The following is a 25252-nucleotide window of genomic DNA, read 5'->3' as shown; positions in this document are numbered from 1 at the left end:
GGTCACACAATCTGCTCAATCAGATTAATGCAATCCCTCAGCATTCTTGCATTTAGCGCCATTTCGCTGGATTACGTATTTTCACTACATTGAAGAAAAAAAAAAAGAGCACCATAGTTCAGCAGCAGGAATGCCTCAGGCTGGCCCTTCACCCTCACTTACCGAGTGAGAGACCGCAGCCCCCCTCAGCAGGCCTCAGACTCAGTGAGTGGAAGCTGGAGACTGTGGGGCTCTGTCTACTCTCATTAGGCATGACAATCCGGGCCCTCCACATGTAGGGCACCATTTTGTCTTTTCTTGTTGTGGTTGTTGCTGTTGGTTTGCTCGTTTTTAACATGCCTACAGAGCATTCTTTTGAAATTAAAACAGGGAGACGTGGGGGAAGTGTTTGATGTGCACGGATGTACATTATAAAGGAGGAGAGAATGAAATGCACAGGATTTTGAGACGTTTGGCACAGTGGGGTGAAGACACAGTAATGAATGGGGCGCTACTGGCTTGGCCATTCATGCCTCTCCAGGTCTGGGTTTGCCGTGTTTTCGTTCGGGGTCAGTAAGCTTAGATGAAAGAGGAATCCAGTCCAGCTGTCCAGTGAAGCATGTTTTTTTTTTTCTTTCTGACCTACAATTTGCCAACACCATTACCTAATGCAGCCACATAAAGCTTTGTGATGGTGAGGGGGCTGCTGGTGGCTCTGTGTCCTTCAATCTGCCCCCCCCCCCCTTTGCTCATTCACATAGCCTGTGCTCAAGAGTTAAGGAACTAATTGTCTTGCAGATCATATACAGAAAGGAGCCTTTGATTTCTGGAGGGATAATGATGGGCTAATCCTTTTAGACGAACTGAGCAGGATTACAATTAGAGGTAGTTTATGAGCTGCTAAAACAGCCACTTCACCACGAGGAGGTATCTTCTTGCCGAAAAAGAATTTCACCCACATCCAGGACTGTGCAACACAGCACCACGTTTTCATACTGGGGTACATCTTTTTTTTTTTGAGTACACCATTAGCTAGAAACCGTGTCATCTGGGTTATATGACTTACAGCTTGTTGTGTTGCTGTGGCCAATGCCCTGCTGTGTTAGCCCCGCCCTTTTATGTCATGACTTGGTTTTGTTCCAGGACGGGCTAACTAACTGTCTTAGCCAGTGTACGGCTCAGCCAGATGTCGGGCAACATTGCACTATGGAACATCTGGCATGCAGCTCCCTTAGCTGACCTGATTTATGTGATTGGGAATAAAGTTCATGCTGCTGCCTCTTGCTGGTGGCACAGTCAGTAACGGCGCCCACAGCCCGTCATATCAGAATGTCACGTTTTATTGCTTCATCTGCTCATTTTTGGCCTTTTAGAATGTATTTTAGAGATTTAGAGATGTCTTTCAGATTTGGTTGAACAAAAAAATATTTGCAGTACTAATAATCATTTAAAAATTGTTTACTTATATTTGTGAATTGTCTGGGTTTTTTGTACATAAGTACATAAACTGTAATCTCTTGTATGATTTAGTGATGCCAGTGTTTTATATTTTTTTCAGATGGAGAATGGCTGCATCCTGAACAGCTCTAGCGTGGCCTACACTGGTGGCTGCCTGGTCCCCAACAGTAACACTGTGACAACCAGCAACAGTTCACGCCCTGAACCACTTTCCAGTGTTCCTGACCCACAAGCTACTGGCTTCTACCTCTAAATTTTGAGGCAAGCTTCAAAGTCGTACTGTATGTCGACGTGGTGGGCCATAAATTAACTTAGCAAGAAGACATTTTACTTTCTTTGTATTTCTTCCATGAATTTTATTTTTTATTCTTTAAAAAAGCATACTCAGGATTTCAACATTTGGAGAATGCCACATGCATTTCAGATGCAATTCGTCATAAAGCTTTTTGTGCTGTTTAGTTTTGTCATGTATATTTTCTTCTCTTATGTGTCATGTCCTACTACAGCTCAGATTTAAACATTTCTCTGTTCTCCAATGTTTGTGTCATTGCTTTGCTTTACAGTAGACTCTAATATAACTTGTTAGTGGTTCTTTTTAAGTTTCTGTCCTGAGTTGCACAGATTACCATTTCCATTTGCAGATGCATTGAGGCAGTGCAACAGTACGTTTTGAAGACAGCTCATGAGATTTTGTGGGAACTATTGCAGGAAGATATTATTTGTCACAGCCTAGCAGATTATGTAATTTACGCACTTACGACTTTAACTTGAATGACGCATTATCTTGTGATGCTATAATCCACTGACCCTTCGCAGAATCTCTGGAAGCGTAATGCAGTTTAGCTCGCTGAGACAGATGATGTACAACATCTGTTATTGAGGAGACGTGATTAAGACTATAGAATTTCAGTCTAATCAAACCGATTGTACAATATGGATGTGCATGGTTTCAAGGCACATGGGATGGCAGAAGAGTAACTTATTTATGGAGATAAAAGTGAATAAGTGGGGATTCTGTAACGATGCCGCATGTGTACTCACTATGGGCATATGACAGTATTAAAACTATCATGCTCTTGTCTAATGTTGAAGCATTTTTTTTCTTGCCCTTTTGAACAGGCCTCAAAGTCACAGGCCTGTTCCTTCCTGAGCCAAGTGTCTGTCAGGTACACAGGTACATTGTGTTAAGTGCACGTAGCAAAATGCTGCGTGCTCGCATCTGGCGCACTACCACTGTTTTTCTACCACTGCTTTTTCTCCCTAAAAAATCAAATGTGAGAGTACGTAGTCTCAAAAGAGATTGGTTAGTTGTTACTGGACACTTACATTGTTGAATGTGTTGTGTATATCATAAAGGAGTTTTAATAGAAGATATTATTATTTCATCAAGGGGCTGAATTGGTGAATGAAATTAATATTGTTATTAGCTCTAGCATTATGATGTCACAACAAATTCATTTCCGTTCTGGTCTGTCTTTTGTGTTTGTTTTTATGTACCATTCAGCCACTACAGAACCGCTGCAGGTAGAGTGAAATATATTGGTGATCTTGTTACAGTGGCACCTGGTAAGGGGTGGAATAAATATACACACACACACACACACACACACACACACACACACACAGTGCGTCTCTCAGACAGCAGGTCTTGTGTGATCTTCCCTTCGAGAAAATAGGTGAAAACCTTAATGCTGGTATAAATATGGTTGGAACACACAGCTTTGCTGCATGTCGAGTTGTAGACCAGTCGGAGTGCCCATGCTGTCCAACACCAAAAGTGCTTACAGTGTGCACATGAGCATCGGAACTGGACCGCTGAGCCAGGGAACGAGTGTGTTTTTCTCACGTGAATGACTGTACACGTCACGGCTCCAGTCAAGGGAAGTCTGGGGTACTGCAGTCATGTGAACATGTGCCGCATGCCTAAATATTGTTGCAGACTACATACATCCTATGGCAGACTACATACAGCAGTGGCAGAGATCCTTTTCAGCAGAATAAAATTGGTTCCGGAACAGTCTGAGGAGCACAAGTTCCTCCAAATTCCCCAGATCCTAAGTGAATCAGGCATCTGCAGGACTTGCTGCTAATATTGCCAGATATGATAAGATGTCTTTAGAGGTCTTATGAAATCTATCCTTGCCTTGAGGGGATAGAGCTGTTTGGGGCATGTATTCAGTGTTATGCCGGTGGTTTAATGTTGTGGCTGATCAGTGTAAATATAAATCAGTCATTTCCTACATGAAATTACTATTGTTACAAATCATAAAGATCAAAAAATACAGTATATGTTTAAAAAAGCAAACAGACTATCATATAAAGATACATTTTGATGCCAGTGTGTAAATAGTTAAAGGTGATTTTTAATGCATTTGTTGCAAGCACTATTTTAAAGCACTGCTTCTTAACAAGTTTATTTCTGTTTAGCACAAGTAGCTTGTATAAAGACTTTTTAATTGATTACTGTATAAATATCTTGATTACTGTGTTTTATTATGTTTTAAAATGGACACTTTAGATATAAAAAAACATGAAGAATATGGTGCCATAACTGGTGAAACTCACATTAGATGTTTTATGTTTAGGGATGTTTTGTCCAATGTTGGGTCTTTTTTTTCCCATCACATTAAACTTATTTTAAAATTCTAACCCACTGAAAGTAATTGTAGATGTATGAAAGATGAATACATATGCAGTTATCTATTTGTCTTTGTTTGTTAAAAGGTACTTTTGGATCCTGACAATAAAGGATTTGTGCAATCACAATGAACAACAATCCTGTCTTTTTATGAATGTTTTCAGAGAACACGGTCTATATAATGTTCACAGTTTCAGTTCTTCTTTTAATAAATAATCCTCCAAGACATTTGCTGTGGTTGTTTGGTCCTAATCCCTCTTTAGGCTCTCATTCTTACCTTCCTTTTGTACATCTCCTTTGAGATCCACCCAGCCTGTGAGAATGTTCTGGAACGGACTGAACATGGCATTTATTTTAATTATACGTAGCTATCATGACCCCATGCGCCCCCTTCAGACCGTGAAGTGGCCATGCATCATCTGTGGTCCATGGATTACTGTTCATGCCTGTGGGAGATGAAGGCCTTATCTTGTCCTGGTGAAGGTCTGCTGGGTCACGCGCTGCTCCCACCTTTTCCCTAAACCCTATTCTCCTCCTGTTCTTCAATATTACCCATTGGCATTACATTTATATTCTCATCTAAATGCCACTGGTATCTGTGTTTGTCTGATATAAAATAAAATTAGAAATGGTGCTTTGGATGATACCCTATTTTGGATTTAGTTTTATGACAGTGAGTGGGACACAGATGGGTGTTTCTGCACCATGGTGCAAATGCACCACACAAACCCCAGAAGTCTGTAGACTGGCTGCCAGTAGGCTTTTATCTCCTTGGCATCGATCACTGCCCAGGGCCTTTTCACACCCCACAACGTGCAAGCAGAGAGCAAACAAATAGATATTCACAAAACAGGAGGCTAAATCAACTAAGGCACCCTGACTTGCTTCTTATTTCCTCATTTTATGGACATTATGTTTTTTATCTACTATTATCATCCTAGCATCCCAAGTCTACAAAGGTTTCAAAGGTGATTTAGAAATTCTCTACAGTGGCTCTGTTCAGTCTGAATAATTGTCACATTTTTAATAACATTTGGGTGAAAATGTTTGAACTGGTATATCAGCTTTGCTCAGGCCTGCCGTGGAACTTTAATAATTTTGAGTTCATAATGGCTTGTTAGTTCATGTCTTTGAAGAAGCCTCCTGTGGTTTGTCGTTCCTTCCGGACCACGGGAAACAGCCTGAAATGGCCCTTGCAGCAGCACCATTTTATTTAAGCAGTAAAAACTGGCATCTATTCTGGGATGCGCTCTGCAAACCGGTCAGTCCATCCTGAAAAAAACTATATTCATTCAAATCCCCAAAAGGTTTGTTTTTTTTGTCTCGCTCTTTTGCACCATTTTGATGTGGTCTGAGGCATGTTTTTTAGTAATATTTATACTGTGTAATTTTGCTAAATGTCTCTCAGCGTACTCTTTAAGTTTGTACCCCTGCTTTCATAAATCACTGTTTTTAAAGGCATTATTGTGACATCTGGCCTATTATTTTGGGGACGTTTTGGCTGAGTATCTCAGGAAATAAATGCACGAGGCTGGTCCAGCTTCTGCTGAAAGCTGTGACCTGAGGAGCTTTAGACAGCATGAACCAGCGTGATCCTTTCATGTGCAGAAGACGCTGACGTGTTTTCGTCTTAAGTCCTATTCAGGGGCGTAGCACTCAGGTAACTCGGGTTTTTATGCAGCGGGATTCCCTGACAGGCCCTGCCTGTCACCACAGTCCGACTGAGTCGTTCAGGGGAGAAAAGAGTGGTGGGGATGGAGGGAGCGAACCCTGGTTGTCACCGAGATGATATGTGGCACTATTAATACCCCTCTGTGTGCTCCGGGATGGCGCTGTGTCTAAAACATAAACCGCTCCCCACACCCAAACGGGTGCCAGGTCTTCGTCATGCCTCTACACCAACCAAGCCCTTACCTAGCAGCGGGCAGAGCAGGCAGCAGCTCACCTGGCAGAGAGGTTCACGAGAGCGGTGACCTGCTTTTAAGCAACGCCCCGCCTCCCGGACAGACCATCATCCTCCCACTCGGACAGTCAGCAGATGAGACTCATGGTTACAATGAATCCTCGGCTGCCCCGGATTTAAACCAATAGTCAACATGAAATTCAATTGAAAGTCATTCGAATGATTTTGATGCTGATACGGTTCCTCCACGCTGCCAGTGCCTGTGGAGAGTGTGTCTAATCGCTACCCTCTTGCTTGCGGTGTCAGCGGCGAAATAGAGAGGCGCCAGGCGGGCATTGCGTGAGAGCAGAGCTGACAGGGTGCAGGGGCCGCTCGGCTCCTGCAGTCCAGACAGCAAGCCTCATCTGCACATCCAAACAGGACCAGACACCTCAGTCAGGGCCCTGACAGCCTCGGAAAAAAAAGCGTCTTCACAGCCACAGCGGGAACAAGGGAGCTGATGTCAAACCAGCAGAGCTTTCCATGAGACAGCTGACTTCACAGTTCAAATTTAGGCTTGGTAATGATCGCTATCGCCAGTCACATTTTAGAGAATCGATGAAGTTAAGGCTTTTTTTTTTGTGTGTGTGTTTTTCCTCTTTTTATTGTAGAACAATCCTCTGAAGTTCACAGAGACGATGGCCACATTGTCCTTGAGAATGTGCCCACATTTCCCACTCGACGAATCTGGTCTATTGATTTTCGTCTTCTGTCTCCCTCGGTTTATTTATTTTTATTTAGCTCATTGTGTGTATTGAATGGCATGTTCCACAGAAGCCCTACGCCTCTCAAGACACAGACTTCCTGCACCAGCCTCCCGCCCTGTTGGTCCTCCATGGTCCCCCGTCCTGCTGCAGCGATTGTCAATGCCGCTTACTTCCGCTACGCTGCCTTGACTCCCCTCTCACTCACTCGCTGTACCCACATTGACTTCTTTACTATGGAGCTTTTCAGGATAATATTGCTCCATAAGGTGGTCTTTAGCATCAGATGTTACGTTAGAAGAAGCCATTAGACACTGCTGGTTCCAGCCACATTACATGCTGGCATCGCATTCAAATGCTGAACTTCATACTGGCATAATTGTGAAGACCCCCCTTTCTCAGACACCCAGATCCATTGTTTTTTTAGGGGGGAGATCACCTGCTGGGAGGATTTATCCAAACCTGCCATGACCAACAGGCGCTTAACATCACAGCTCAAGCTTTATTAAACTGAACATGTCTGTTGTTGGGGTTTTTTGGCATTTTCATTTCCTGAAATACATTTCAAAGCTCACTCTTGTTTGTTTGTGTTTTGTCTTGTGCATAAATCTGAATTATTTTTATCTGGCAGAACGATCCCTGGGGCTCCACAACTAAAGCCCTCCGAGACCAAGTGGTCGGAGGACGGGCGGGGGGATACGAGACGGGGAGATTATGTTCTTTTAGCGGGTTCTGTCTGAAGGCAGTCTCCGGTGGCTGCCTGGTCATGAGCGTGGTGGGGAGGGAAGGAACATCGGTCAGGCCTTCTGCTGATCTTTACCGCAGTCCCCATGCACAGGAATACTCCCTCTGCTGCCCGCTGCCAGGCTCCTAGTGACAAATCTGGATAGAGGGAAGTTCACCCATATTTCATGTAGTCCAGTGCAGCTCCTCTGATCTGAGTGGTAAACTTTTCATTTTCATTACAGAACTACAAATATTACAGAATATATGAGAATATTAACCTTTCATTTGAATCTGTTACCGAGCTCAGTCAGATAAATATGAAGATGATGTGTCCTGTCTCATTCAGGATGGTAATGAATCTGCATACCGACAAGAAGTTGAGCGGCTGGTCCTCCGACCCTAATCCTTTTTGTGCTAATGCTACTTATTTCCTATCCCTGTGATTATGCTACTGAAGCTACACCAGCTAACTATGACCCTTGTTGACGTGCCCCATGAAAAAAAAAAGCAGCGCTGGAGAGAGGAGACCTTCCAAACCTTCTGTTAACCAGGCTGGGTGATCAGCTAATGTGACGTGATCTTTAGCAGCGGAGGGGTGGGCAGCCGAACATCCTGGCAATGAGATTCGTATCCAGGGCCACCATTGCTGGGGACTGTGCCTGCGGGGTCCGCATGAAACTGAAGAAAAGCCCCTCAACCATATGATCCAGCACTGACTCATTTCATATGTTACAATAAAAATGTGTCGCTTGTTATATGTTATCTGCAAATGCAATAAAATGCTTATTTAAGTAAGTCAGAGCATTTGTTGAGAAATGCCGCCGCCCACCAGCGTTCAAGGTCACGGTCACGGATGGATGGATGGATGAATGGATGGATGTTGATGTGATACGGACACACACTTGAAGGTGAGTCTCGGGACATGCTGTAGCGAACCACAGTGAGAGCTAGTGCGGTTTTATGTGTTCATTTCCCTGCGGCTCCGGCGCTGTGACAGGCTGTCAGTAGTCCTCTCTCCGCACAGCAGGGGTGCACTGCCGTGAGGGGGGCGCCATCAGGATACCTCTCAGCATGCTGCAGATAGAGAAGGTAGTGTATTGACTTAGCAACAGGACACAGTGCGGCTCTTGGTTGCATTCCTGTAACAAAAAAAAACAAAAAAAAAACAGAGAAACAGGTAACTACGCACCACAATATATGTTCCAACATCTTTGGGCAGAAACGTCCTCACTGTATATTGTTATCACTGTAGGCACAAGGCATTTTATTACCTAAAGCACACATTTTAGGTCCAGTGTGTAGACAAATCAAACAAATAACAAATAAGCAGTGTTGGGAAGGTTACTTTTAAAATGTATTCTGTTACAGATTACAGAATACATGCCCTAAAATGTAGTTTGTAACGTATTCCGTTAAGTTACTCAATGTGAGTAACTTAACGGAATACTTTGGATTACTTAATATAATGTCATGCTTTTTACAACTACATGAATGTAGCAATCCCAGATAATAAAAAAGCCCTGTTTTTCCCATTTCCCATTTCTTTATTTATAAAGCTGAAAAGTGGAAGACAAACATAAAATATGCCATTAAGAGGAATTTACTGTTATGGTCACCAACATATTCCATCACTTAGTTCAAATAAAAAGTAGCCTTACACAAGAAATCTGACCCTCTTTAGGACCGCACCTTCCTCGCGGCGGAAAGCGGCCAATTACAGCCGTCTCCGTTCCGCGCGGCGAGGTTAAACCGGGTGATGGCGAGTCACCTTACACACACTCAGTCCATGTGCACTGTAAGAGTATAAAGATCAAGTTGTAATAGTGAATTAAATCATATTTATTTACAATTTCAGGGGTAGCATGGATTTAGGGGCGCTGAAACAGAGCGCAAGCTTGAGGGACTGCGCATGCGCAGATCCGCTAGGTAGCGCCACTCGATAGGCAGCATGTTTCGACAGAACACCAGTGTTATCCGTGGTCCATGCAGCGTGGAATAACCAAAATTAGAGAGGAGATAGAGAGGGGATAGCCTAACATATGAAACAGGAAAAGAACGCCGTGTAATCATTCTTATTATCACTCATTTAAACGATAACTGTAACGAAATACAGTTACCCATATTTTGTATTGTAAATACGTAACGCCGGTACATGTATTCCGCTACTCCCCAACACTGCAAATAAGCAACAAGCATCACATGTTACTTGGCAGCCAAAATATGCAGTCACTTTTCTTTGTTTTTATAAGCTCAGAAACACAGGTAGGGGATGTTTTCTTTCAGGTCAGGTTTATTTTCTAATAAATGTAATTTTAGATTTGACAATCTAGTCGATTTATACTCAAGCATGGGGCAGTATAACAGTATAAATACACAGTTCCTCCCCCACAATCACATATAAGTCAATTACCTCCAAAACACAGAGGCAAAGGAAGTAAGGAAGTATTTGGTAGCATAAGCATAGTAGGAAACTCACTCACATATGAACCAGAAGACCACAAAGACCTAGGTTCAAACCCCACTTACTACCATTCCCTGAGCAAGACACTGAACCCTGAGTGTCTCCAGGGGGGACTGTCCCTGTAACTACTGGTTATAAGTCGCTCTGGATAAGGGCGTCTGATAAGTAAGGAGGCTGCAGCAGGGAACCTGGTACCACTGAGCCTGCTACCTTTTGTACAGAGGTGGGTAGTAACGAGTTACAATTACTCTGTTACATTTTCTTAAGTAGCTTTTTTTTTCATTTTCCACTTAGAAGAAGTACATCTAAGATTAGGTTTACAATGCCATACTTCTTACTTTTACTTGAGTACATTTGAGAATGAGAAACTCTACTCTTACAACTCTACATTGGGTAACACTCGACTTAATATTTAAAAAAAAAAACATTTATATGCTTTATTTTTGCTAGAAAGATGCTGCCAGTTGATCTAACACATGACACTGTTTCCCATTCAGACGTAGAAACAATAATCACATGACACAGTTTCACACATATGTGATGCCATAACAGCAAAAAAAACGTCCTCAAACAGCACAGACATGGAATAAAAAATGGCAGATGCGACTGTGTCCAGTGCTAAAAATCAAAGGTTACAGAAAGAATACAGAATTCAAGTGATTCATACAGAGCCTTTAAGCTTTTGTAAACATTTTATGAAATGGTGCCATTACAGCCTTATTGCAAAAGGATTTTAATAAATTTTTTCCTAAGAATTCTACTCACAAAACCGCATAAAAACCACAGGAAAAAGTCTTAGGGATTTGAAAAATTAAACAGCTAAAAAATCACATGAACATTAGTATTCAAAGCCTTTGCTCAATACTTTGTCGATGCACCTTTGGCAGCAATTACAGCCTCAAGGCTTTTTGAATATGATGCCACAAGCTTGGCACACCTATCCTTGACCAGATTTGCCCATTCTTCTTTGCAGCACCTCTCAAGCTCCATCAGGTTGGATGGGAAATGTCAGTGAACAGCCACATTAAGATCTCTCCAGAGATGTTCGATCAGATTCAAGTCTGGACTGGGCCACTCAAGGACATTCACAGAGTTGTCCTGAAGCCACTCCTTTGATATATTGGCTGTGTATTTATGGTCAATATCCTGCTGAAAGATGAATCGAGTTCAAGTGCACTCTGGAGCAGGTTTTCATCCAGGATGTCTGTACATTGCTTCAGTCATCTTTCCCTCTATCCTGACTAGTTCCTGCAGCTGAAAAACATCCCACAGCATTATACTGCCACCACCATGCTTCACTGTAGGGATGGTGTTGACCTGGTGATTAACGGTGCCTGGTTTCCTCCAAATGTGACGCCTGCCATTAACACCAATGGTTTCCATTTTTGTCTCATCAGACCAGAGAATTTTGTTTCTGAGAGTCCTTCTGGTGCCTTTTGGCAAACAGCAGATGAGCTGCCATGTGCCTTTTACTAAGGAGTGGCTTCCATTTCGCGACTCTACCATACAGGATTGCTGTGGATTGCTGCACAGATGGTTGTCCTTCTAGAAGCCAAAACCTGGTGGTTTTGAACTTCTTCTACTTACATTTGATAGAGGCCACTGTGCTCACTGAACTTGAATGTTATTATTTTTGGAGTAACGCTACTCATACATGAGTAAAGTTTTGCTCATTCTCACATGCTGGGTTGTATTGGATTTAATGGATTTAATTAATCCTCATCAAAACCTTGCTTTTCTTTGCCCTTTTATTTTAGTCCCACACGGTCATAAAAAGTTTCTCACTCTAGGTAAATAGCAAAAAAACTTTTTATTTCTTCACATTGTCAATAATTATGACCCAGACAATGTTCTGAGTAAAGATGTTTTTTTTACATCAGTCCTTTTTGACTTTGGACATCATCGCGACTCCAATTACATTTAACAAGCCGAAGAAAACGATCCCATTTATTGCAGTTATGGGCCATGTTTACAGTTTACTGTCTGGCACGGATCCACAGTCAGAAACGGAGATGATGGTTGGGTTTGTTTTTTTTATTGCACTGCCTCTTTCTGCAGTCTGGACAGATTCTCCGAAAAAAAGGAAAGTGGTGGAGATGTTTCACTTTCTTTTTTTCTAGTTACTTTTTAGGTATTTTATTTTTTGTTTTTCCTAATGGAATGACCCAGACTCACCAGATATGGTTCACAGTAATGCTTTCTGATTGGTAGACCGCCAGAAGGAAACATAAACAACAGGAGCGAGGAAGAGATCCACTCATAATATTTTGATAGGGATTCTCAGCGTTAACACTTCACTGGGCATTGACTGCGGCTTTGTCTCAGGGACAGAGGGAGGGGAGACGAGTAGAGAGGACAGCCAAACACACATAAGAGAGCAACAGAAACTCAATAATGTAAGCCATTCAATTTCAGGCATTTTTAAAAACAGATATAGTTATTATATTACATTAAAGAACTTTTTAGTCCTACTGAGGGTCACAGAGGCCGGGACACTGGGCTCAGGGTACGGATTCGCAGAGGGCAGGATGCCAGCCCACAACAGGACACACACACACACAATTGTCTGTCAAATCTGTGTCACCATGTCACCACAGAGCCTAAGCTGATCCCTGCAGTGTGATCATGGTTTTATTAAAAAGTTGTGGTTGTCCATGTGAATTATGTGACTGAATCCCACAGAGACTATTCTCAAAGATGTCCACTCCATAAGGTGGAGGTATCTTTGCTTCATGTCAGGATAGGTTGATGTTTTTTGGGATTGGCTGAATCAGGGGGTTATTCATTTCCCAGCTTGGAGTTGAATTTAATTTCCTGGCAAGCGCATTTGAACTTTTCATGCCCATCATGCCTCCAAACGTCTGTGTCAGTGTATAGTCCTTGGTACTGGCACTATGTATATGAACAGATGAAAATAATCAAAAGGCTTACATTCATGTACAATACATTTATTATTAAACAACATATTAAAAGGCTAACTGTCGTTAGAATGATTCCTTGAAGAGAATGCAGGAACATGGTGAAATGTTACAGCAGTGGAAGAAGGAAGGGCACCAATGGGAGGGAGTGACAGCCTTTCCCGGTGACTTGATGTGATAGGAAGTGACAGCTGAGTGCTTTAAGACTGGAACAGGAAGCCAATTATAGGTAAAACACCCACTGCTGCCCAGTCTCTCGCTCCCACATCCTACAAGAAACGCAAGCTAAAAATCTGACACACATATTACACATGTACAGAATGAGTGCATGTTCAAAGATATATTCTCTAAATTGACTATATTAGGTTCACAATTAAGGAGCAGATCATGCTCCTTTCAGTTACCCTAAGGACTTTGAAGGATGCTAATATCAGTAATATCAGTCATTTCAATGACTGATACATGTCTTCAAAATGTTAAGAATGAATCTTGCCTTGATTCTGAAGGGCCCAACTTGGAAGAACCTGTCCTACAAAGGATTTATCTTTCAGGAAAATTCTCTGCTCACCAGAGGTGTGACCACGGGGGGCTTGGGTGCCCACCCTGCAAAATGCTATGACTGTCCAATGGAAACACGGGAGAAGAAATACATGAAAAAACTGAGTTGCTTTCCATTTGGCCCGATTGAATTGGGGGTGTATACGTCAGTGTCTCCTCCACTGCTTGCAGCTCATTCTTTATCTAGAACAGCGTATACATCCCATTAATTTTCTGGTTGGTAATACCAAAAGCTACGCATTGGTGGCTTGATTAAATACAGAAATCTTCAACGTCTGTAGCTCCAGCACCGCTGCCACCAAAACGAAGCACAGTGCACCCACGATGGGAACTGAAACTTCAAAAGATGTAGATAAGCCTACACAATACTCCGGCTCTGTGCCCTTGTCAGATACTCAAAAGCTTCTGCCTTCAACACAACATACAGTCCGGTCTGGCTGACTTAAACATGGATAATTCATCCCAGCCCATGGGATGATGAATTATCCCAAGTGCACATTCATAGAGATACCAAACATGGCTGCACTAATTGGAAAAAAAGCCCTAGAAAAAGACGGTGGTTTCCACAAACATGCAGATCAGATGCAACCTTCCCCGTTTACCCAGGCACAATATTACACATTTTAGTAAATACAGTTCTCTTTAGCACATTCAAAAACATTGGTGCTCTGACCCTCCACCTTGCTTTATCCTTTACTATAGTACTGCAGACATTTTCATTTTACAATTTAAAATGCTGAGTTCAAATAACAAATAACATCTCCTTACACAAATCTGTATTATCACAAAAGCTGCAAGTATTCCTGTTCCCCACAGCAGAAGGACCTTGTCACATGGTTTTGATCCTGTTTAAAGGCAAGATTTGATGGTCAAATGATATTGTCTTTCAGAATTGTCTTTCAGATAAATTGCTGGATAAACCCCGCCACGTCATATTTACATTTACATTTACGGCATTTATTGAACCTTGGTCTTCTGGTTCATAGGCAAGTGTGTTACCCACTAGGCTACTACCACTATGCACATCACAGTACATTTCCTAGTGCCACTCTCAAGCCTGGGTAAATGGGGAGGGTTCTGCCAGGAAGGGAAACCGACATAAAACCTCTGCCATGTCAACCAGACATGCTGATCCACTGCGGTGACCCCTAATGGGTGAAGCCCGTAGAGGACGATAAATTCCAACACAAAATACAGTAGGTAGGCTTCTATGAACGGCTATTTCTTCAGTAACGATTTGTTTCAGCGTTGAAAAAATGTAAAATTGAATGTGTTGTTGAAGTCCAAAAGCTACACTGACTGATTCTTTAGCTGTATCTTGCCGTTAAAGATTATTGACCAGATGTTGCAATTCAGACACTGAAACCTGTCTATGATGCAGACAAACTGGCTGCAGAGGCAGATGAATCAAATAAAGAGGCCAAGGCATGAGGATGCAGGCTGGCCAGCGAGTTTATACTAGACATGGGAGGGCAATTTTGGAATGATGACATAAAAGCCTTTTTTTTTGTTTTTTTTTACAGTTTCTTATCAGTGCAAGCATGTTCATACCAAGAACTCTTCCACTTCTCCCACGGAACACCTGGGAGCTTGACTTTCAAGATTACGCCAGTGCCTCAGTATCAGACAGTGGAATGTGTTTGTTCTTTCATATTTCCATATTTCATCTCTGTTGCTCCCTCTGGTTCTTTGTCTGTCTCTCTCTCTCTTTCATCAGATGGTGGTGATCTACCACTTTTCCTCGCAGGAGTGGAAAGACAAAGGCCCCTTTGTCCTCAGTCACATTATCCCAGAGCATTAAAACAGCCCAATCTGCAGTCTAAACTCAGGTCTTTGAGTTCAAAGAGCTGATTTTTTTTCTCAACACTTAATATCTCTGATGTTGTCACGATTGAGGGCTGACGAGGGAAGGAAATGCAGAAATGGAACATCTTGGATAAAGGGTTTTATTATAAAAACAACACAAAAACGGCACGAGGGGCAAAAAAATGGAACAAAGGGACCAAACTAAAACTAACCCGCAGGCATGTGTCGAGTGAGGTGCTGCCGAACTGCTTTTAGGGAGTCCTGAGTAATCATGCCTAATTGACTTCAGATGAGATTACTCAGGACACGGCACCGGCTGTGAATACCCAATGGCTCCGGGCATTACAGATACTGCAGCAGGGAACACAGAAAACCAAGATTCACCTCTCCTGGAATCTCAACACCAGCTCAACAGCCAAGAAACCCAGCAGCGTCTCTACTTCCTGCGGAGGCTGAGGAAAGCCCATCTCCCACCACCCATCCTCACCACCTTCTATATAGGGACCATTGAGAGCAGTCTAACCAGCTGTATCATTGTCTGGTTTGGGAACTGCACCATAGCAGCACGCAAGACCCTACAGCGGATAGTGAGGACAGCTGAGAAGATCATCAGAGTCTCTTCCCTCCATAATGGATATCTACCACATACGCTGCATCTGGAAAGCCACCAGCATTGTGAAGGACTCTACACACCCCTCACATGCAAACCTCAGGAAAGACAACAGAGCTGAATCTCTTTTCTGAGATCAGAGCTCTCATTTCTTCCCTCTGACGAATGCACACCAACACAGGCCCTCAGTAAATATTCTAGAGTTCAGAGATTGCTGTATGCACTGAGCATTGAGGGCTTCTTATAAAGAATGAAAAACTGAGCCCTTTTGAGGAAAACCCTTCTGTTTGGCCTGATTAAAAAGGCAACCTCATTGAGAACATGGATACACAAAATTTTAGCATGTGTGCATGTGTGTGTGTCACTTCAATCCAGCCTTTCTGATTCTGATATTTACTGTGATATTCTGGTGAAGTAGGACACAATAAGAGGAAAGACAAAGCTCAAGTTATGCACAGGGATGAATACTTTCCTCCATCTTCAGTCCTGAGATATTTTTTTCCACTTCAACAGACAGATGGACCACTGAGTCAGAGCTTTGCCCTCATCCTCAATTTGCTGTGACGCACTGATGTAGTCTGTTTCTCCAAAAAGAAGAGAATCTAAATATTTGCCTGTGAATCACCAAGTCTACACACTGACATTTCTCTGCATTCACTGCTGGCTGTTTGGTTTTCTCCCCTGTTCTCTCTCTCTCGTTCTCTCTCTGTTCTGGTCTAATCTCCCCTTTTCCTGCTCTGGATTGTCAGGTTCATTGCTCATCTGGGTTAACCATCTCAGCTTCTCGAGTGCTTGTTAAAGATGAGTGTTGTTCTTCTTGAGCACCTCTGCTGCTTGACAACATTAAGTACACATTAATTATTAGCGCTTTATCTGCGCTTAATTAACCAACATTATATTTTGGATCCAGACCTGTAATTGCATATGGACTTCTTCGATTCTGACACAGACTTTGAAACCCTGGCTGTTTAGCAAGGATAGGCTATAGAGAGCAGTAAGCTATAGAGGGCATTAACAAGGGGTCAAATCAATTCAATTATATCCAAGCATTCTGCAGAAATTCTTTGTGTCGTAAATGTTGTCTATTCATGGTCTGTTGATTAAAATAAATATTTTAAAAAGGAAGAAAACTAACCTCAGCACTGATGCCAGGCACATTTTTATCAGCACAGTATACACTACAGCTTCCAGGCATCCATTTAATGACTGCAGCAGAGCATCTGCTAATTTCTTTTATATCTAGCCTGAGACTGTTCAATTGCTTCTCCTCTGAATCATCAGTGTGGATGATAGATGCCTGGCATTTTCTATCTCCCAGTCACAGTCCTGTGTTCAGCCGCTGTACAGTTAGGACGAGCAGCAGGCAAGGATGGGTGGAATAGGAGTTACATTATTGTCTCTATGCCTTGCATAGCTGTGCTCTAATATGTTTTTTTATTCAAAGGATTCACATTTCTTCCTGTGTGATATGCAACCCTTTGTTTTAATGAGAGCCAACAGCTAAAATGTTACGCAAAGATATATATAAAGCCATTATAGCTTTTATACTCACTGCCAGAACTCCAACACTGTACATTGTCAGTCATCAAATAGAGGCTGATTAGTTCAAAATTCAAAAACATTCAGTATGCTCAGAGCCTTGATTCTCACGTTATTTGAGTTTTGGTGAAAGGGCAGTCCCCCTTTCATACGACACTTTGTTCGATACCTCAAAAGTCCCTGTATTTTATTTCATTTCATCATAAGGCTGTTTCTCATCTCTCCGACACTTTTGATTCATGTTTTAGATTCCCTTCCCCTGTTTTCACCCAGACCAGCACGATGCAGCTATATGAGGAGTTTATTGCTCGATTGTGTACTGCTATAATATTTAATCTCTGTCATGCGCTTAACCCTCAGACTATTCATCGACTGCCAGGGTCATTACACCGACGTAAGGCCACCTCACAGTCGAGGTTCTTTATGCTCTGCTGTTAAATTAAAATACAGCGGAGGAATACTGAAGTGCAGTAATGTTATGCTGCCACTCCACGTGTGAGATTCTAGTGCCACCTGCTGCTGCGCCTCAGAACTGCAGCTCTTGCTCCATCAAAATGCATTCATTAGCTTTCTTTAAAAATTCCTATACCAAAGCTGTTAATGGCCTGTACAAAGATTAAATATAAACAGCCATTTGGCCTTAAAATTCTGTAATCTGTCAACGTTTTAATCCCCAGATATGCAACCATTGCTTTTGAAACAGTTGGGTCAGACCATAACGACAAGTTCGATAATCAACATTCCAAATGTCTATACATTCACAATGTACACTTCCTATCAAAAGCTTGGAAGCACCAACTCAATTATGGAGACTAAGATTGAGGCTGTTTTGAAAAACCCAGTGCAAATAACATATTTTGTATTTTTTCTGGCAGGAGAAAATTAAGGATCTGTTTTTTTCACTATTGTCATTATCATTAGATGCTCATTAATGTGAGTGACTTGTCATACTTACAGTGCTCAAGAGAAGCCAAGAGTGTGAAATGCTGCCACAACAAAAGCTCCCTGCTTTGGAGAGCATCATGTTAAAAGTTGTCCCTTGTTTGCTCTTCTTTTTTTCTTAATGTAAATTTATAAAGAACACTGTTAAATACATCCCAAAAAATGTAATTTTTCCCTCCCTACAGAATTTAGGGATGAGAACAAAAGACCAAAGAAACCCAACTATCCATATCATCTATTTTCCAGCCAAAATACTGACAGTCTTCTGTTTACAGTGACTTGCATTGTTAATAATTTCACCTTTTGCACGTCACAATGCATACGACAGTGTTGCTTTTCAACACAGTGCCTGAACTCAGCATAACCCCAGATAGGTGATAGTGCAGATCTGGACTTGTACTGACAATACCGTGGCAGTGAGAGATACAGAGAGCATTTCATCACCATGGTATAATCCAGGCTGGGGATTACAAACTCATCATCAGGGCTTTTATTTCCATGCAGCTGGCAGCAGAGATGTTTATGTTGCAGTGTTGCTCTCAGCAAAGGTTGGGTTACACCGTAATCCCAGGTCACACGGAACATCAGCATTTCTGCACTAAGCAGACATATTTACTGCAAGGACAGACCGAAGGCAGTGGGCGCAGAACCAAGCCTGAGAGCCAACTCCACCCGTCCGTCCCCTGAGGCTATCAAAGCGGCTTCAGAAAAGCTAGTGCTTTGCAGGTAGGGTTACGTTCTGCTGCATTATTTTCAAATGCATGGTATTTTGAATATGCAATACACAATACATTAATAATGGGTAACAATTAATTATGGAATTATGCTGAAATTAAGGTCTGCTGAAGATGATTAATTAATAATGCAAACGTTTCCAGGGTCTGGTTTAATGATTAATCGTTTGTTTCAATATAATAAATTATTCAGAGACTTTGAGATCTTTAATTAGCATATATTAAAATGTATTTAGAATGATGTTCCTCACCAGAAGACTGACTTCTGAATCATTCTATATTGTTGTGGCATTTTACATACCATCCGGTGTCGTTTGCTTTGCTTGACGTTTCTGGGTCACAAGTTGACCTAGTAGATTGTAGACAGCAGTATACTAGTAAAGTGCTGGACACAAGTCCAGGCATGAAATCCAAAACCTTACTCCCTGCCCCCCCCATAAAAAAACAGACACCTGATCCCCATAGGTCATGTGACCAATGTAGTGCATGATCACTGGTGCTGTGGACTGATACGGTGGCACTAGAAGAACATTTGGCAATAATGATGATCTTGAAATGGTCGTCCATGGAAAGCTGAACTGAGAACGTTACAGATGGTAAAAGACTGCGGCTTTGGGAACTGCCCTAATTTCACACTTGGATGGAGAGGACCATGAAGGTTATCAGATTTGCTACATGTCATTCAGCCTCCCTGAACTTTTCCTGACTGATCGTAATGGGAGGAAAAAATAAGGAAAACGATAAGTGGATCCCACTCCTCATTCTACAACGAGTGTGATGCTCTGCTAAGGAAATGGAAAGGAACAACAAAGAGATGTGCTTCTGAGAATCTGGCAAATGCAAATGCCAACAGGATGTACAGATTAAGAGAAGGATTATGTAAGGATTTTCTCAGACGCTGACAGATTAAAGTGCAAAATCTATATATGTATGTTTATATGTGTATGTATATAATTTCAGGTTTCAGTTAGCAGGCATTAAAGCCCATCTGCATCCTTCCCTTGTCCCTGCAGCTAGGTGAATTATTGATGCACCCTGTCTCTCGCTTTTCTCTCCCCTGTCAACAGCTGCCCTCTGCACAATAGCACCTCACTCCATCCCCAAGGCCCTGCGCACACGCCTTCCACCTGCAGCGCTCACTCTGCTGACAGACGTAGTGAGGGGTCGCGCTCTGCGCTCCTGTCGTTTGCCTCGCACAGGTATGGTGGATCTGTGTTCATTCCTTCTCTCTAATCTTTCAGTCTATCAGATTCCTGGCTTTCAGTGTGTGTGTGTGTGTGTGTGTGTTCTGTGGCCTGTATTTTACTGTGGTAACCATGCCTCTTAGTCGCAATTGTGTCATTTTCAAAATTATTTTTGCTTTCATTGGGCAGGTTTAACTATGCATCTCCTTTGGGTTCTTCCTCTGTTGGTGGAGGCTCACAACAAGACCTTCCTTCACCACTGTACAAATGGCTGCCAGTGCCAGGAGGAGTTTAAATTTGCCAACTGTGCAAGTGCCAACCTCTCTCACCTCCCTCTTCACCTGCCACCTTTCACAGAGCTCTTGGACTTGTCCAATAACCATCTGATGAGCATCCCAAGAGCAGCCTTCCAGAACACACGCAGAATTAAAACTTTGCTATTACATGACAACAACATTAGTGTTGTGACTGATGGAGCTTTCTTGACAATGGAGAACCTGCAGAAACTTGACCTTAGTCGAAATCACCTCTCTCATCTAAGAGAGGGATTCTCCCTGGGTTTGGGCTCTCTGAAGGAACTGCTGCTGGCTGAAAACAAGTTGTCCGTGTTGGACACCCGGAGCTTCCAGCACTTAGATGGTCTGGTAAGGCTGAACCTGAGTCACAACACCATTCACTCCATCCCAGTGAGGGCTTTTGGCTGCATGAGTACACTGCGACAGCTACACCTCGATGCCAACCGCTTACAGAAGCTGAGGAACGGCATCTTCTCTATGCTAAAGTCTCTGGAAGTTCTCAGTCTTCAGGGCAACATCATCAGTGAGATTAACATTGGCGTGTTCACACCCCTCACCAGTCTGGCTTTACTGAACCTTGCGAGCAACAATCTCACCACTATTCATTTCAAAACTTTCCTTAGCTTCCACACTTACAGCACCCACATCCTGCTTGTGAACAACCCCTGGCATTGCGACTGTGACCTCCAGAGAGTCTTCCACAAGCTCCAGAGTGTCCAGCGCTTCTTCCTGGACGACTACTATAACCTAACCTGCACAGAGCCAGCCGAGCTCCACGGCGACAAGCTGATAGACGTCGATGCGGGGCTGTGCATTGCAGAGACTGTCACAGTGCTTATAATCACTGTCACCGTGGTGATAACAGTGGTGGCAGCTATCGTCATGGCGGAAAGGAAGAGGAAAAAACGAATAAGGGAGAAGCACTGGACTGAGGGAGGAAGTGATATCTCATATGATTCCCAGAGCTAGATCTCCATTTGACCAAGTTGCCATACAAAGGTAGTCTAATTAAACTCCAACCAGACAAAAATCAATGGGCAGATCGTAAGAACAGCGCGACCAACTTAAACTGGTTCAGGAGGCTCAGCCTTGCTTTCAGATGAGATGAGACCAGTGTTGACCGGCAAGTTTGGTTTCATGCGGTTTAACTGGCCATAACAAGTAAAACCAGCTACCAGCATTATACAGTTGTTTTTTTTTTCCAGCAGGCTGGCTCACACTTTGCTCTGTGTCTGCTTGTGCTTAATAATGTATGAGCAGCAGTGTGATCTGTATTCTTGATTCAGTAGAACCCTGTCCTTTCACTGTGATTGGGTTTTGGTTTTTGTATAGAGGCAAAAGGCAGCCTCATATATCATGCATGTATGTATTTTTCCTATGCATTTTGATTACAAATAATTATTAAAAATGTAATTTATTTGTCAATATGTTAACTTTCATTTTACTAGACAGCATTATGTCCCACTGTAGGAATATAAACACGACTCTGTGCATAATAAGCTGTGGTGCATTTACATTGCCCTCTGTATTAATAATTGTATTTCACTTGGACCTAAAACATGCTCCATTTTACCTGCTTTGGGAAAACATATGTCGACTCCTTTCTGGCTCATTTTAATTCGCCTGTGGCGCTAATAATGGCTGGTTTTGTTTATCGGCGTTAGTTCCCTTTGAAGCGAACTCTGCGAATTGGAATTTTACTGCAACCGTGGACGGGGACCGGACGATGTCGTCATCAGCATGAGACGAGACAACACGACGAGAGGCGCGTGGTGATGACGTCGTTCTCTCGCTCTCGCGATGGTCGGAGTTAGAGAATCCCCGTTAGGACAACGCTGTGAGTAATGCGTCCACTGAACAAAACACGCACACCGTTTTCCAAACGCTTATTATGCCATCGTTCACAAATATCAAGCATCTACCATATGTTTACGAAACACAAAGATTTAGACGCTTACGTCTGTTGGATTGAACAGAAAGGGAACGTGCATGGCCGCTCGTTTCCAGGCCGCGGGGCGTGTCAATATTCCGCCTTCAGGAGCACAGATCCACGGCACTGTGATGTCTGCATCAGAGAACGAAATTAAGGCACGATGAAGAGCTCGTTAGTGCTGCATCGCCAGCCAGAGTTGCCGCACACGTCCATAGGGTGGTAGTAGCCTAGAGGGTAACACACTCGCCTATGAACCAGAAGACCCAGGATCAAACCCCACTTACTATCATTGTGTCCCTGAGCAAGACACTTAACCCTGGGTGTCTACAGGGGGGGTGGATAAGAGCGTATGATAAATGCTGTAAATGAAATGAAAAAGGTGACCTTTCAAGAAAAATATTAGATATTTCAATAGGAAAGGGGCAAGAATACTCCATGTCATGTGTAGAAGGTGTGATTCAAAGCTGCACTAATAATGCATGGTCTGTCCGTCTTAATTATCTACCTCTCCTGTACCCTATTTTAGATTCTCACTTATGACGTCCTCGCCGCCGCCAAGCTGTCATGTCCCAGTTGATGGTGGCTCTGATTCAGGCCTCTGAGAAGGCAGCTAACATTGCACGCTCCTGCAGACAGGAAGAGAGGCTCTTCAGTCTGCTGATCGAGGAGAAGAAAAACGACAGCCAAAAACGAACATGTGCTGCCGACTTCAAGACTCTCGCGGATGTTCTGGTTCAGGAGGTCATTAGGCATGATATCGGGAAACAGGTAAAACAGCCGTCTGAAGTCGGTCGTGGGTCGTTTGTTTGAACATTCAGCAACTGTGCTTTTTGTTAATGTGTTTCCAGTTCCCAGGCCTTGAAAACAGCATATTCGGAGAGGAAACAAATGAATTTATGAATGGGTTAGGTAATTATACCCATCATAATTACATTTATCAGTATTATATGCAGCTATAGCTTTACCCTTATTTCGCTGGTATTACGGGTTACAGGGGAGAAGATCCATGTGAGACTGGGTGACACTGAGAAAGACACCAGCAGTCTGCTTAGTAAAGTGTTGGATGGCAACATGGAGGCCGCAGAAGCTCTGGCCTTTGCTGCCCACCAGGATATCATCATCCCAGACCTGCACACGGGTGCTGTAGACGTCCCACTCCACAGTCTTGGGATCTGGGTAGATCCAATAGGTAGCCACAAGCTCTTTTTGTTTTTGCACGTTTTCCGCACATTTGTGGGTCTGCTGTGACAGGAATGTGCTTGGTGGTTGTTTTCCACAGATTCCACATATCAGTACATTAAAGGAATCAGTGACTCTGTGCCAGAGGATGACATCTACAGACATGGACTGCAGTGTGTCACCGTACTAATTGGGGTGTATGACCTGCACTCTGGAGTGCCTGTAATGGGTGTCATCAACCAGCCTTTTGCTGTACTGGATTCAATCAAAGGGTACGTTTATTTTACATTTACTTTTATGGCATCAGACGCCCATATCCAGAGGATATGCAGAGGACACTCAGGGTTAAGTGCCTTGCTCAGGGATATGAGTGATTGTGTTACCCACTGAGCTACTAAGTAACAACAAATTTAAACAGTTTAACAATGGCTGCTGTTCAGAAGTACAACTCAAACTGGTAACATTAATGAAACAATGGCCACAGTTAATGTTTGTATGTGTCTTATTAGACCCATAATCATAAGGTTGCCGGTTCGAATCCCAAACTGCCGCTGCTCCCCGGGTGCCTTTTGTGGCTGCTCACTGCTCACCAATGGGTTAAATGCAGAGGACACATTATGTAGTGTGCAACGTGTGCTGTGCTAAAGTGTCCCACAATGACACACTTTTTTTTTCACTTTTGCTTTTCACTTATACTGTAGGTGGACTGGCAGATACTTCTGGGGAATTTCAGATGGTCTTCGCAGCATAAACTCCCTCACATCCAGAACTGATGAGCAAATGAAGGGTGAACCAATTGAACCGTCCGCCATATGTGAAGGTCTTAAAATCTCAGCAGTGCTGAGCACTCGAGAGTCAAAGAGAGTGAAGGCCCTGTTTCAGGAGAACTGTGTGGCTGGTGTCTACTATGCATCAGGTGCTGGCTACAAGGCTCTCTGCGTAATTCTAGGCCTAGTGGATGTGTACCTGTTTACTAAGGACTCCACTTACAGATGGGACAGCTGCTCCCCGCATGCAATCCTCTGCTCCATGGGGGGTGGAGTGGCCGACCTGAAAGAATGCCTGAAGAAGAGGCAGTGTGGGAGACCAGAAGAACAGCCGGAGCTGGTTTACAACATCCCAGTGCTTGAAGCTTCAGGAGTGGATAAGTGGTCCAACAAAGGGGGCTTAATTGCTTACAGGTCTAAGTCTGATCTGGATGCTGTGATACAGCTCCTCTCTACAATTAGGATGGATTAATGTTTTTCTTTTTTATTATGCATTTGTTTGTATTTATACAATATGTATTATGTGCTATACATATTTAATATGTATTATACATTTATTTATTATTTTTCTGTGTTTTGCAGAATGTATGGTCATTGTTTTGGCTGCTATTTCTTGCATGTATGTTTGAAAAGTGTGGGGAAAAGGGAAATATATTTAAAAAAAACACTGTAATCCATTCCTTTTGGGTTTTCCATTGGATTTTTGAACCAGATGGCAGAAATCCAAACAAGCTGCATTCGAAACTATCACACACGTGCCAGACATGAAGATTGGCGGGGCCAAGGTCTCACTGCTTTAAAAAAGGTCCCTTAAATACTATTAAATAGTTTTTATAGCATCCTCTCTTTAAAGTGAAGTGATTGTCATTGTGATACTC

At 42.8% G+C, this 25252-nt stretch overlaps 3 protein-coding genes and 1 long non-coding RNA gene across 5 annotated transcripts in view; 3 read left to right on the top strand and 1 right to left on the bottom strand.

The window, feature by feature from the left end:
* ahr1b (aryl hydrocarbon receptor 1b) overlaps nt 1–4213 on the top strand; it is a 51494-nt gene extending 47281 nt beyond the window's left edge. For both annotated transcript variants that reach the window (XM_028980037.1, XM_028980038.1), the window contains one exon: nt 1538–4213. In XM_028980037.1, the coding sequence (XP_028835870.1) occupies nt 1538–1690 (153 nt within the window). In that variant the 3' untranslated portion in view covers nt 1691–4213. The remainder of the gene's footprint in view (nt 1–1537) is intronic.
* Nucleotides 4214–7834: 3621 nt separating this feature from the next.
* On the bottom strand, nt 7835–22203 carry LOC114790429 (uncharacterized). Its single transcript, XR_003749801.1, has 3 exons — nt 22069–22203; nt 8277–8586; nt 7835–8125 (listed from the first exon to the last, which is right to left on the bottom strand). It is a non-coding gene; the product is annotated as an uncharacterized LOC114790429 (long non-coding RNA).
* LOC114790428 (leucine-rich repeat-containing protein 3B) lies at nt 20088–21699 on the top strand. Its single transcript, XM_028980491.1, has 2 exons — nt 20088–20214; nt 20389–21699. The coding sequence occupies exon 2, from the start codon at nt 20397–20399 to the stop codon at nt 21462–21464; it is 1068 nt and encodes a 355-aa protein (XP_028836324.1). The 5' UTR covers nt 20088–20214; nt 20389–20396; the 3' UTR covers nt 21465–21699.
* On the top strand, nt 22188–25113 carry LOC114790427 (inositol polyphosphate 1-phosphatase-like). The gene is made up of 6 exons (XM_028980490.1): nt 22188–22332; nt 22955–23196; nt 23277–23337; nt 23423–23617; nt 23708–23879; nt 24309–25113. Exons 2-6 carry the CDS (start codon nt 22993–22995, stop codon nt 24844–24846), a joined length of 1170 nt encoding a protein of 389 aa, XP_028836323.1. The 5' UTR covers nt 22188–22332; nt 22955–22992; the 3' UTR covers nt 24847–25113.
* The last annotated feature ends 139 nt before the right edge of the window (nt 25114–25252 follow it).

The sequence above is a fragment of the Denticeps clupeoides genome, chromosome 5, assembly GCF_900700375.1.
Source record: "Denticeps clupeoides chromosome 5, fDenClu1.1, whole genome shotgun sequence".
NCBI lineage: Eukaryota > Metazoa > Chordata > Actinopteri > Clupeiformes > Denticipitidae > Denticeps > Denticeps clupeoides.
The sequence above is the reverse complement of the archived record's forward strand: the minus strand, read 5'-3'. Positions and strand labels throughout refer to the sequence as shown.